Below are 14,318 nucleotides of genomic sequence, written 5' to 3'. Positions count from 1 at the left end.
GTGGCTGTGACCGGGCCCGGGGCCTGGGCACACGAGGGCACAGGCCTCTCCCAGAAATAAGTACCCAGAGGTTTTTCTCCCCTCCTCTTTTCTGGCTTTAATAAAACAGTCCCATTTTGTACTACTGTGGAGTACACAGAATTATGATTAAGGTCTCATAATTTGCGTAGCCAATTTCACATACCAAGGACTGTTCTATTTCCAGCACAAATTCTTTTCATTTCTGGGGGAAGCTGGGGTTACTCCCTCCCCCCCCAATCCCCAGCTTGGTCTCCCCCCTCCCTGCTACCTCATTACACGCATGAGGACAATGAACAGTCACGACATGGAACTTCAGGACTCTACAGGTTGGTTTTTATTTTGAACCCGGCTCCTGGGACACGTAGCGGCCCGCAGCCTCCCTGCCATCCGGTGGCCCCGTCAGTTGAATAAGTGCAGCAGCTCCTTGTCCCCTGAGGACACAGAGAAGCTCAGGGAAGAGGTGTGGGGCCCCCCTGGGGTCCAGGGATGGGGACGGTCAGGGGATGGGGACACCTCGTGAACAAGGGAAGGCAGCTTGGGCTGGTTTGGACCGGAGATCAGGGTCAGAAACCGGCGCTTGTAGAACGACTTGGTATCTCCAAAGCGCATCTTGCAGAACAGTCTGGGTTTTAGCCTCTTCTCATGGACTCTAAGTGCCCTTTTCCCCGGGGGAGGGGGAGTTAAGGCACGGGGGTCAGATGGTTGCTTTTCCCTGTAGTGCCACAACCGCTGGCATCACTGCCTCACCCTCAGCATTGGTCACAGCTGCCATCAGCCGAGTCCAAAGCGCACGAGGCGCTGTGAAGTCGGCCAGGTGGGTTCTCTGTCCCACTTTACAAAAGTAAAAGCCAAGGCTCAAGCTGGCACTCGCCCAACGTGGCCAGCCCGCAGGTGGCTCCCCCAGATTTGGGACCCGGCTCAGCCAGGCTCCCCGGTCTGGCCAGTGCCTCCCCGGTGCAGCATCCCAGCTGGGGGAAGGCCCGGGGCTTAGCCCCATTTTACAGATGGGCGACCGGCCCGAGGAGCGGGGTGGGCTGGTCACCTGCTAGGGTCCAGAACTGCCTCTCCAGACCCCCACCTCCTCCCAAGACTCCCCCGCCTGCACCCCAGAGGCCCCCCGCGGGACCACCTACCATTGCCGGGGACCCCGCAGTACTCCTTGCACTCCTTCTCCGAGTAGAACTTGTTGCCGTTGCCTTGGCAGCCCCCGTAGATGAAGGGGACGCACTTCCCCTGGGCAGCGTCAAATGCCCAGAGCTCGTGGTAGCCTCGGCAGGGGCCGGGGACGATGGGGAGACTACAGGCCGCTGCGAGGCGGGGGGCAGGTGCGGAGTGTGAGCAACGCTGACGCTCAGCTGACCTTCAAGACCCCCAGCGAATGGCCCGAACCAGGGCACCTGCTCCTAGAGAGCACTGGGCCCCTCCAGCCCCGGGAACCTGGAGCCCACCCCAGGCAGTGGCTGGCCCGCATCCCCCAGTCCCAGGGTGTGGCTCCTGTGACCTCAGGAGACCTATCCTGGAATCCCACCCTGGCATGTCCCCGCCCTGCTCCCCGTCCACCCTGCGGGTGGCCTGCTGGGAGCACGGGGCCGGGGCTGCGGCATGATCTGCGGCGAGGGGCCCACGCTCACCCACGGTCCGGCAGGTCTGCAGACACTCCTTCTCCGAGGCGAAGTTGTTCCCGTTGCCCAGGCAGCCGCCATACTGGAAGGTCTCACAGGCCATGGAGGAGCCGTTATAGAAAAACCTCGTGACCATCCCCAGGCAAGGGCCTTCGGCGCGGCCCAGCTGGCAGGAGTCTGGGGAGGGGCAGAATGGCAGTGTGGACTGAGTACTTTCCGTGTGCCTGTCACCAGCCCGGATGCTCACCGGGCACCCTGTGCCTAGTTCTCCCCTCTGCTATGAGGAAGACAAGGAAATGAACTAGGATAGGTAAAGTGACTCGCCTGAGGTCACACAGCCCTGAGACTCAGAACAATGATGTGTCTGCTGGACTCCGGAGCCCGTGCCTATTCCGCTCTGTACCGCAGTGGCCCCCAGACCCCACCCCAGCTCCCCCGTGTTGGTCTAGTCCATCCCGAGACCGTGGTAACAGAAGCCGATGAGGCATTCATTCACCAGCTCCCCGGCCAGCCAGCTGGACCTTTTCTCTGAAGTCCTGCCCCCGTGCCTTTGCTCCCCTTGCTCCTGCCCCTGAAATGCCATCCTGCAGAGAGCCCTACCTGGACGCCTGGACAAAGCAGGACTTCTTTCATCCTGGAAGTACTCCATCCCCTTACCCCTCTGTCCTGGGCTCCCTTAACCCTTTAGCTAACCTTACCTTTTGAGTCCATCCATTTCCCCCCTGCCTGTCTCCTCTACTTTTGGAACCACAAGTTCCAAAAAGACAGGGCTTTGTCCCCGTGACCCCAGTACCCCCCACAGGGTGGAGCAGGGTTCAGTGTTTGGGGGGCAAGGTGGGGAGTGAGTCCGTTGCAAACACAGCTACACGCAGCGTGCTCCCGTCCTTCTCCAACGTGCTCCCACAAAAGCCCTGATGGAGAGCGTGGCCCGCTGTTGTGCCAGCCACAGAGACGGGGAAACCGAGGCTGGGAGGCCACACAGTGCTGCAGACAGGGCCGGAACTCGCTCCTCCTGGACCTGCGAGTTCTGAGGGGGGCCTGACTCGGCTTTTCTAGTTCCAGCCCTTGCCCAGCAGACAAATAAGAGACTGTGGTGATGAGGGCAGCCCCGGTGAGCCCCCCATGGGCCCTTCCTCTCTGGAGTGTGACAGAAGCCGGTGGAGAGGAGAGTGGCTGTTACCTTCCTTCTTGTGGAATTCAGTTACCAGTTGCCCGGTCCCCGAGCCTTCTTCCTCCTGGGGCAGCACAGCCCGCCGGGCTCTCTGCGGGGGAGAGGGAGACAAGCTGTTGCGGGAACCTTGCCTCCACTGCTCACCTGTACTCCTGGAGTGTATAAACACAGCACGTGCTTGGGGAATCAGGGTGTAGACAGAGCACGATAACTACACTGGTTAATGGACTGTCTTCCCCGAAGCATCAACCTCCATCCCAGAACGGGCGTCACAGGAGAGGTTTCTAGTCTGAAAGGAAACTCAGAACTGTGAAGTGTGACAATACCCGTGTCCAAATTCTGGCTGAAATGTCCAAAGGAATAAAATAATGGGGGGGGGGGGGGCGTCTATCTGAATTGGAAACCAGGGCAAGGCAGCATCGCTGTACCGGAAACCTGAGGGCATTGCTACCCGGCGGCGAACAGGTGGGACGGATTTGCAGGAAGGGCTGACCAGACCATCCTTAACTCCTTGCAAAGGAAAAGCCACATAGGATGAGAAGGGACCTTGAGACTGCCCCTAACACTTCTAGCTGTGGCACCGGGGCTGAAGAGCAGGGCAGGACGCCGAACGCTGGCGAGAGCCTCCCGGAGCGCACAGCCCACTGTAGCGGGGTCCCGGGCCGCGAGAACCAGCAGCACGCAGCCTTCCCGCCCGTGGGGAGAGCCGGACTCGGAACAAGCACACCTGTGCTAACCTTCACCGCGGCCCTTCGCCTTTTAAGGTACAACTAAAGGCTGTGCTCAGGGACCCCTGCTGTCAAGCTGGTTGCACACGGGCCTGCCTTGGGGAGCGCGAAGGGAAAGGGAAAAATCACGGCGCACTGTGCACAGCGCCGCTGCTCTGGAGGGGCCTGCGGAGCCGGAGAACTAGCTCCACCACACACAGGACGACGGCAGGAACCAGGAGGAAACTGAAACCGTCGGTGACATTCTAGCTGACAGCGCATGGGTATCGCGGGGCCGCCCGTTACGGAAATGAACAGAATGAAAGGAGGAGAAACTTACTGGACCTGGAAAGGATTCTGATGAATTTAACCACACAGAAGAGATAATACACCTCAGGTTAGTGATTATAAGAAATTCATAGTAGGAATTCTAGAAGGAGAGGCAGTCAATATAGAAATAACAGAAGAAAACTTTCCTGCATTGAATAATGACTTGCGTTGTCCAATTATAAGTAGGGATCAGAAGGAATGAGGCAGAATGAGTGAAGAGCCCCCACTAGACATTCCCTAGAGACAAGGAGAAAGAGCCCAGTGGCCCTTGGAGTAAACAGCATTAAGAGCAGCCTCTGAGGGTTGTAAGAGGGCAAAGGTAACCCCAGGATTCTACACTCATCCAAGCTGTTGACCATGTGATCTAAACACAGGCAGGCATTTCACTCGTGCGAGGGTCCGGTAGTTTTCCACCTGTGTGTTTATCCAGAAAAAAACTACTTCCAGAAATATTCCAGGGCACCTGGCTAGGGGCTCAGTCTGTAGAACATGCGGGTTGTGAGTTTCAGCCCCACATGGGGTGTAGAAATTACTCAGAATCTTAAAAATACATATATATATCCCCACTGATTGAGAAGGGACTCTAAGTGCAGGAGAACAGTGATGTGACAGCAAAGAAAAGAGGATAGAAACTAAAGCCAGTCAGATAGGGAGTTGAGGTTAAATGATTGTTAGAAAGCTCATACAACTTAATTCTCGAAAGGTGGAAAATATAAACGTCAATCTGGGATTACATCCACAAAGGCAGGGATGTGGGAAGCCTGGAAGGAAGAAGTGGAAGTGTGTTCCATTTCTCTTTTATGCAAGGGGAGTCACTGGTTACGGTTTCATTCTTGATGCTGATAAAGAAATACAGATCCGTCGGGATCTGGATTAAGATGTCAAATTGAAATTGAAATTTCCAGTTGCCTTCTCCAAAACCTAACAGCAAAAAAATGAATTCAGAATACCGATCTCCAAATGTTCATCAGCGTCACTCAGTTCATGGAAAGGGGCATAGGTTAAAGCAAAAAGTAAAACTGTTGATAAAGGAAAGAAATCAAGTATTTTGGAGCTGAAGAGGAGGGTCAGTTCCTAACTCTGCCCTCTGATTCCCAAGTCATCAAATTTCTGATACTTCTCCCTAAGACTCCCAAATCCTGTGAGAAGGAAATTGAGGGACCCTATCGTTTTCCCTCTTCTGACAGAGGAGTAGTGAAGATGGCTTCTGGGAAGGGAAGAGGAAAACAGACCAGAGGCCAACTCATTCTAGGTGAATGTTCTGGGGCTACACGATCTGATGCACTGGGGGTGTTGGCAAATGGACATCACCGCTCCGACCAGGGGGAACGAACCCCACACAGGACATTAAGAAGTTCTTCAAAAGAGAAAGCAAGCAAGGGTATTCCAACCAAGATGGCGCACCTGAGGAAAGCTCTTCTGCCCCTATTCCCTTCTCACCCTTTCCCTGGATTTCAGTAAAGTAGATGGAACATAAAACACCCAGACCTTAGACTACATTTGGGCACTCGGCTCAGTTTTAGTGGGGAAAGAAAGGGTCAAGGACTGAATTATATCAGAACAGACAGGCGAAAACTGACGAGGCAGGAGCAAGAAGAAAAGCTGAAGAAATGGTACCGGGACTATCCAGACCCGTGTCTGAAAGGAAGGAGTAACTAGCCTGAACCAGAAACAGAGCCTGGCTGTGGTGGGCCCCGGTCATGAACTGCCTAGATGTCCCCTCAGGAATGGAGTTACATGTCCAGCCTGACCTGTCAGCCCTGTTGGAAACTGCCTCAGCCAGCAGGACCCCTCTCACTCGAGGTCGTGCTTCCTCGCCAGACTGAGCAACGTAAGGGTGTTAAGGTCCCACCCCTTGGGGCTCTCATGGGACAACTCCAAAGGGCCCTCCCAGTTCTAGAACGTTCCCAGGGCTGGCTGAGGCATCAGGACCACATCACAGCTCTGTTGCTTCTGCTCAATCCTCCCTTCGTCCCTTCCCTTCCACAGGTGTGGATCTAGGAAACCCCACCTACGGTACCAGGAGACACCGGGAGAAAATATAACTCAGCAAGCCAAAGGACATTCCTCAGTGGCCTCAAGAAGCAGAATTACTTCACGAAAACAGGTATTTATTAAAACAAGACTCAAAGACAAAATGGTAAACAACAGAATAAGATGAAAAGAAAGAACCCAGGGAGGGCCTAGATAAACAAGTTGAGAACCAAGACAACATACGTTCAGAGACTAAGTCAGAAATCGCCAAAGGAACAGAACAGACGCTGCGACATGGAATGACTGTCCTACAACAGAGACAAGTGAGAATCCCCGTGAATGCCGGCGAAAGCAATGTGAGAACGCCTGCCACGTGCGAAAGACAAAAAGATGCTCCAGGACGAGAGAGCAAGGGTTCCCGAGGTAGCAAAACCCAAAAAGGGACTGGAAGATGACTTCCATCTAGTGCAAGATAGTCCCCGAAAACGGAAAGACTGTAAGCTGTGGATGGGAAGAACACAGTGTATCCCAGAAACCTCTGATATGGAATGTTCAGCCCAAGACCTATCCTAGTTAGGATGCCGACTGCAGGGCGCCTGGCTGGCTCAGTCAGTAGAGCATGCTACTCTTGATCTCAGGGGCGTGAGTTCAAGCCCCACATTGGGCTTAGAGCCTACATTTTTAAAAAAAGGAAGGAAGGAAAGGAAAGGAAGGAGAGAGAAGAAGCAGAGAGAGAAAGAAAAGAAAAAGATGTAGCTATCTTCAAGGATAAAGTCTGTCCAGGCAGCTGGGCACAAGAAACAAATTGCTTACAAGGAGAAGAAATACCAGACTGGCCTCAGGCTATCCCAGAGCCATAATTAGTGTTCAAGAACAACAGAGCTGTGCAAACAATGTTCTGAGGGAAAGGCAACATGACCCAAGACTGACGCCCAAGCAAAATGCCACTCAGTGTAAAGGAAAGGGGCAGACTTTCTCAAACGGGCGAATTCAGGGATTAAAACGCCCAGAACCCTCCGTGAAAACACCACTTGGTGAACAAGGGGCACTAATGAAGAGATTAACAGAAATCACTGACTTGGGAATGGAGAAGCTGTGTGGTTACATTCTCTAGGAGAGAGCGTGGAAACTACAGAACTCTTATTCCATGCCTGGGAAAGATGGCGGCAGACGTTTATTTGGAAGTTTGAGAAGCCCACTCACTTTTTTTGAATTCAAATGAAACTACACTTAATGTTTTAAAGACCTAGAAATAGCACCTCTGATGTAATACCATTTAATAACACTACACCCTAATCTGTGCAACTCTCCGTCTAACATTCCTTACATCTGTCCTCCTCTCCACATGTGGGCGTGTCACGATTCCTGGGATAATGTGAATGCTGGTAGCTTTTGGGTGGTGGCATTTTTTTTTAACTCTTTATGTAGTTTTTAAACTATTTTTTACTTTCTGAGTTTAGTTCTTTATAATGAGCATATGTTACTTTTATAAAATCAGTGGTAATTTTTCTTTAAAAATTACAGGCACAAACAAGGAATAGGTTAACAGTATTAATTCTATATAGGAATAGGGACACTTTTTTTTTTAACTTTCTGGGTTTGTTTTTTAATTTTCAAACCTATGGTTCTGATATTTTTAGGATATATATTTGCTTAGAAATGTAGCCTTGAAAATGTATATATATACATGTATGTATAGAAATATACACACCCACATACCTATATATACACACACACAACAGTAGGATAAATTAGGATATGTGATTTCCAAATAATTACAGAAAAAAATGAAGAAAGCTTAATCAATATGGTAAAGGCAGGAAAACAAACCAGGAGAGTAAGGAAGCCTCCAAAAATCAAAAGGCAGAATAGGGAGAGGTGAGCTGGTTGAGAATCTGCTTGCTCTCAGGTTTATAGTTTTTTTTTAAGAGATCAACTGACTTGATCCTTTGAGTATTGAGCATCATCCTTCCATCACTGAGTTTTCTGCTGGTTGTGGGCGGTACGGCGCTAGGAAGGTTTCCAACATGTCCCTGAATTGTAGCACATGGAAGGTAAGGGTAACTACCCCATTTCACAGAAGAGGAAAGTCTGGATGGGACTGCAACTGGTCCAGATGGTAGATCTGGGGTTCAGCCCTGGGGGGGTCTGATTCAAAGCCCTGTGCCTAGCCCTGCCTTCTCGCCACTCTCTCAGTGACCCCACCCACCCACCACCGCCGGATCTGAGCGAGGGCAGCAGAATCAGGCACGGTTGGGTCAAAGCGGGAAAAAGAGGGGCTCACCGTGTGCAGAGTGGGCTTCGGTTCCTGCTCCCCGGGGACACACTCACCTAGATCAGGACAGTTGAAAGAGGTGAATAAGAGTGCTCTGTTCCTTTCATCATGCTAACTGTATGTTAGCTAACAGGTGGGCACTAGCTGGGACCAGTCTCGGGCATCTGCCCACTTCAAGAATGGCTCCACGCACGCGGCGTGCTGAAGGTCATTACTGGCAAAGCGACAGGCTGGTGGCCGTGCCGTCACTGCCGCGGGCACCAAGACACCAGCGGCAACGGCTCATCTCCACTGAGCCCTTGGCAGACACCAGGCATGGCACTGCTGTATTTAAACGCTAGTTCGGTGACTCCTCACAGTGACGTCTAAGGGAGGCATTGTTAACCCCCCATTTTACAGATCAGGAAAACAAGGCTCTGGAAGGCGGAGTAGCCAGAAGTCCTCCCCTGGCACGTGACATCCTGTCCAGCACTGAACTGCCTCCTAAGACGTGCCCATGGGTTCTGGATATAACCTCACTGAGACAGGTGGCACTAGGGGGGACTGGATCCAGTCTCTGCTCTCCTGGGTATATGCTGCGTGACCTGGAGCAAATACGGGGCCCCCGGCTGCCTCCTCTGTAAGACGGGTGCGGGGGGAACTATAACCCTACTTACCTCAGAGGGTTGCGGGAAGTACCCAGGGGCTGGGAAGATGTTCTCGGAGGGCTGTGAAGGATGAGGAGGGGACCGAACTGTGACGGGTGTTGAGGCTGCATTTACCTTTGTCGGCCATTGTGAAGATGGAGTCCTCGGGGATGCCCACACCCAAAGCGACCTCCCGGAACTCCTCCAGCAGGCTTTCTCGAAGCTGTGGCTGTCGCCCTGCAGTGGAAGCAGAAAAGACGCCTAGAACCACGGTTGCCTGGACTGGCAAGGCCTGAGATTATGGTGCGCAGGGATTTTCATTTAGAAGTTGAAGTTGAAAACCATCAGCCCAATGCGATCCCTTCAAAACACTTAGGGAAAGATTGGCTCCCACGAGAGGAAAAGGTGTCCCTCCCAGGCTCCCACCCACATCCCCCAAATCCCCACACATGGTTCTGTCCACTGGTTAAGGGCCTGGAAGCTCTGGAATTCTCTGGGCCTAGAATCTTAAAAGACCAAAAGAGGATTCTACTCAGATGGAAGACTGAGCTCTGCCTCCTCCAGGAAGAGTAAATGTTTCCACCTTCCCCATAGCTGGAGTTTCCTCACAAGGATAAAGCAAAGCTCCCAACTCCTCCCCACTCCACTGTCCCTAAATCATGGCCCTCCTTCCCACTCCCAACTCCCGCGGGCTTATCTAGCTCCAGGCCATTACCATAGAGCTTGGCAGTGATGGTGGGCCCGTGGCGGTGGCTGAATTTCTTGGTCAGAAAGATGGCATACTCATCATAGTTGGTGTGGACCACGTAGGACTCCATGGTGATGTTCCATTCTGCATGGGCAATGCAAGAAGCCAAAGGGATCAGTGGTCAGAAGGCTCTTCTGGCCTGAGGTCCTTCACCTATTCCCCCACACATCATCTATCCATCCAGCCTTCTGTCTCTCCGTCTGTCTCCTCCGTATATTTATTAATTCATCCACTGTCATTCCATCCATGCGTCCTCTCCGTACATCAAACCATAAATCCATCTATTTCCTTCCCTTCTTCCTTCTTTCCTTCCTTTCTACCCTCCTTTCTCCCTCCATCCGTTAATCTATCAATTGATCTGTCTGATGACTAACTCACCCGCCATCCGTATCTACATTCACTGACTAATCACTTGCTGCTTGATTCACTCATCTTTTTTTCTAACTATCCATCTACCCAAACATTCATATGTTCAACCACTAATGCGATTATTCAACACATACAGCATATTCGATAAACATTTGCTGGACGAATGATAAAATTCATGTCCAAGTCTCTCTGCCACTCAGCCCCGTGCACACTGTACGTGGTAGATGCTTAGCAAATTCTCCTCAGCTGACTATGGAGGCCTACCGTGAGGGCTGACGGAATCTTCATGCTATCCTCAGAATGCAGCAACATCTTTCGTTCTGGATGCCCATGAGTGCACAAGAGAGAAGGAGAGAGCGAAGGAGGACAAGGAGAAGGAAGCCGAGAGGACATCTCAGAAAAATGGGAGGGGAGGCTTTAGGGGCACAGAGAGCCGACGCAGAAACAAAGAGAGCTTAAGACACATGGAGGTCTTTTCTCCAAGGGCAGAACCGCGGGGAAACCCTCCTACTCAACTTACTGGGTTTACGATAGAGGAACTTTCCGTTGGTGCTGGTTTTCTCATAAGCCCCGGAGATCTCCTCACAGGTGCCTCTCCTGGAGATGGATAAACCAGAAGAAAGGTAACCACTGGGAGAGACCGAGGTCCTGACACCCACTCTCCCCCAGGGTCCTTTCCACTTTTTTTTTTTCTTTTCGTAATTTGGAAAGTAACACTCTCAAATGTCTTAAGCTTCACACCAGTCCTAGGGGACCAGTTCACGTGTAAAGGAACAGAGGGACAGAGAAAAAAGGGACGTCCGTGCCATCCTCTTGCCAAAGCCAGCACTAAACATCAGCTTCCTTCCCCAAATCTGCATATCAGCACGGGGAAGGGAGGGGCGGGTGATGAGTGAGTGCTTTGACGTGTTTATTACCCTGCATCCCTCTGGCCTCAGTTCCCTCATCTGTGAAATGGGGCTCGTGAAGCCTTCCTTACATGGTGGTTGTGAGGTCCAACGGGATACTATTAAACAGCTTCCAGCAAGCACTATGAACATACCAGCTGTCTTTACAATGACTGCTCATTATCTTATGAACATTTATCAAGCTACATCTATGTGCTAGGCCCTGTTGAGGATACAGAGGAAGGCAAGATGGACTCTGTCTGCTCACGGACCTTACAGCTGAGCGGGGCCCAGGGGCAGGCCAGAGACAGACGCAGTCAGTGCGATACGTGCCATGCAGGGAGAAGACTGAGGTGCTCCAAGAGCAGAAAGGAAGGCTTGTAACCTGAACCTCGGGGGTGGAAGGGGAGATGTTAGTCAGGGAGGGCTTCCTGGGCAAAGTGACATAGAACCCGAGTCCTCAAGGGTCTATAGGAATTAGCCCGGGGAGATGGGGAGAGGTTTTCCCAGAAGCAACATCAGGGGTGAAACGGTGGAAGGTTCCAGGAACTGAAAGGTCTACTTGGGTGGGTCACAGAGTACCTGGTGAGTGCTGGGAGGGGCCTGGGAGGTGATCTGAATTTTATTCCCAAGGGCCACAGGATGCTATGGAAAGGTTTAAGCAGACTTGAGTTTTTAAGAGGTCTTTTGTTTGCTGGGTAGAAGATTTGAGATTAGAGGTAGGGAGAGGCATGGGCAGGCTGCTGTAGAGAGCCAGGAAAGAGAGGCAGGTGGCCTGGGCCAGGGCAGGGACAGTACAGAACGGAGAGGCAGATAGTGTGAAGGGATTTAGGAAGAGAAAAGACGGGGCCTGATGGTGGACGGAACGGTTTGTGGCAGCAGAGAGGAGTCTCAGCACCTGCCTCCCACCCAGGTTTCAGGGTCAGGTCCTGGGGCCTGGAAGGACCCTGAGCTAAGGGACATCAAAGGATCGACAGCAGGTTCCGAAATAGGCATGTACTGGGGTGTGGCCCAGAGGTGCTGATGGGACAGTACAAAAGGCGTGTCCTGCTGGAGGGACCTGGAGCTCAGAGGCAAGGTTTCCCCTGGGAGGAGACAGCTCAACTCTCCAGGACAGGGTGGTGACCAAAGCTAGGGGGCGGTGACAGGTGGGCCTTGGCCTCTCGTCCCTCCCACCCTGTCCCCTCACTCACCGCCAACGTGTGCTGGTCATGCTGATCTCCCCGTCTGTCACCCCCTCGCCCAGCACCAGCGTGCTCATTGACATCCTGTCCATGAACTTCTTCAGCCATGGGCAGGTGGAGCCCATGGCCACGTGAAACCATTTCCCATAGATCTAGGAGGCAGCCACAAGCTCTGAGGATCTGGGTTTGCCTCAGACCGCAAAGACGATTTGCCAGACACCTGCTCCCCTCCCTCCCTCCCTCCTCTCAGTGAGAAGCTGTAATGTCAGAGAGCTATCTGCAGGCCACACAGCATCAAGGAAGGACAGACCTCCTTACAGCAAGCCTAGGAGGGGAGGTGCAGATGGGGTCCCACCCCGCTCCGTGGAGGGCCTTACTCCGCTTAGGTACAGATCTGTGCTGCTCGCTTGCATGAGGCCCAAAGCCCTAAGGTTGAAGGTCACCTTCAACTGTCTTTTGCCCTTCCAGGGACAGGGAGCTCAGTACCTCGCAGGCAGCCCATAGCTCCATGCTAGAAAGATCTCCCCTCCTTAAACTATCTCAGGACAATCCTGCTACCCTTTCTGGCCACACAGCAGAGAGGTGACTAAGCCCTCACATCCTAGGGAACAATTCAGTGAGCCTCTAACCCTTCACCATCCCAGACCACCGCAGGACCCCCTCACAGTGCCCCTACACCCACAACCCCTGCTGTCTCTGAGCATAAACAAAATCCATAGCTAGAAAGGTCTGAGAGCCCCTTATACTGACGTGGAGACTGAGCCCCCCATGGGCAAGGTCCTGTTCAAGGTCACCCAGTGATTGGGGATAGTGCAGGAACTGGAAGGTGGTCCTGCGGTTCCCACACACACCACCTGCCCAGCCCTCTTAATCCCTCCAGCCCCATCTCCGCCTTGCTTCTCTTCTCCCCAATATCCCATGTCTGCCCTGTGCCACCCGGGATCTCTGTCCACAGCCAGGCCTGCAAGGGCAGAGCACCCGGGATGGTAATGGGCTGTGGGGAGGGGGGAGCAGCCAAGAGAGGGGCTGGTGGGGGTGGGGGCAGTCACCACAAGAAGTTAAGCACTGTGAGGCAGCCACAGAAGACTTCCCCGGGGGAGGGGTCCTGTAATCTGTAGTGGGAGGTGAGGAGCCCCCTGAGCCCCGGAGGGCATGTTCACATGTGAGATCGTGAGATCGTCAGACAAGGGGCCTGCGGAATGGCAGGTGCATAGCATCGTAACTTCAGTGAACCCCAGATGGTCTGAGCAGGAAGGGCCCCGAGGGACCCAGCCCCGAGTTCCAGATCAGGAGACCTGCCCCCCGCCGCCCCCATAAAGCCATCGCCACCAGAGAGGCCAGCCTTACCCGAGAGATGTCGAAGTTCTCTTGCACTTGGATGTCGTCGGGCGGCGTCACCATGGGACTGCCACTCACAGCCAGGCAGGCAGTCAGCAGCAGAAACACAGCCCTGAGACTCCACATGGTTCTGGGCTCTCCTACCTTGGAAGTCGCTCACAGGCTTAGGCTGGGGACAGAGGACACACGGCCTCTCTGCCCACAGCAGTTGCGAACTGAGGCTGGGGAGGGGGCCAGCAGCTTGTAGGTGACCTTGGTATTTGCCCTGCTCAGCCTGAACCAATCAGGGCCCTGAGGCCGGGTCTGATCGATCCCTTGCAGTGTCCTGCCTGGGGTCAGTGGTCCCAAGGGGTCAGGGCGGCTGTTTCAGAGAAGGCGATGGCCAAATACAACCCAGCCCGGAGGCAGCCCAACGCGGGGTTTCAGGCCCCAGCCGGCTCCCCGCAGAGAGGAGAGGAGCAGCCTGTCACCTTTCCCGCTGCCACCGGTTCAGCGGCCTGGACCTCCTGCTCCGGGAGTGAGCAGCGTGATCCCCATCGGGCCCCTTCCTCGCAGGTGAAGACGGAGGTCCAGGGAGAAGAAACATTGGAGCAAGGACCACAGGGGTTGGTAGGGGGGAGGGTCTAAAGGCACAGCCCAGAAGAGAACTCCGGCATCCTATCTCCAGAGTTCCCCTCTGAGCCCTGGCTTCCTGGAGCCGCAGCAAGTAACAGCAGGAGTAATGACCATGATTTCCACAGCAGCTTCCATTCCCCGAGCACTTTCCACAGCAGCTTCCATTCCCCGAGCACCTGCTCTGTGCCAGCTTTGCACCAACACTGTACACACGCCACAGACTTGAATTCTATCCCTACAAGAACCTAGAAAATAGGTGCTATTCCTCCCCTTTCAAGACCGGGGACTTGAGGGGCCTTGCTGCCTCAGTCATTAGACATTTGCCTTCGGCTCGGGTCATGATCCCAGGATTCTGGGATCAAGCCCCATGTGGGGCTCCCTGCTCAGCAGGGATCCTGCTTCTCCCTCTCCCTCTGCCTCTCCCCCCGACTCATGCACACACACTCTCTCT

The 14,318-nt window shown here is 53.4% G+C and overlaps 1 protein-coding gene across 2 annotated transcripts; it reads right to left on the bottom strand.

The window, feature by feature from the left end:
- Positions 1 to 326: 326 nt before the first annotated feature.
- LOC123953532 (alpha-1-microglobulin/bikunin precursor) lies at positions 327 to 13,540 on the bottom strand. 2 transcript variants are annotated; one of them, XM_046023873.1, is made up of 10 exons: positions 13,262 to 13,500; positions 11,924 to 12,066; positions 10,364 to 10,440; positions 9,442 to 9,558; positions 8,862 to 8,963; positions 8,110 to 8,156; positions 2,824 to 2,905; positions 1,653 to 1,820; positions 1,155 to 1,328; positions 327 to 452 (listed from the first exon to the last, which is right to left on the bottom strand). In XM_046023873.1, exons 1-10 carry the CDS (start codon positions 13,376 to 13,378, stop codon positions 421 to 423), a joined length of 1,059 nt encoding a protein of 352 aa, XP_045879829.1. In that variant the 5' UTR covers positions 13,379 to 13,500; the 3' UTR covers positions 327 to 420. The 2 variants fall into 2 exon arrangements, with proteins under 2 accessions (XP_045879829.1, XP_045879828.1); XM_046023872.1 differs by lacking the exon at positions 327 to 452 and adding an exon at positions 542 to 852 and having other exon boundaries at positions 13,262 to 13,540.
- Positions 13,541 to 14,318: the final 778 nt, after the last annotated feature.

Source organism: Meles meles, chromosome 11, assembly GCF_922984935.1.
Source record: "Meles meles chromosome 11, mMelMel3.1 paternal haplotype, whole genome shotgun sequence".
In the NCBI taxonomy this organism is placed as follows: domain Eukaryota; kingdom Metazoa; phylum Chordata; class Mammalia; order Carnivora; family Mustelidae; genus Meles; species Meles meles.
The sequence above is the reverse complement of the archived record's forward strand: the minus strand, read 5'-3'. Positions and strand labels throughout refer to the sequence as shown.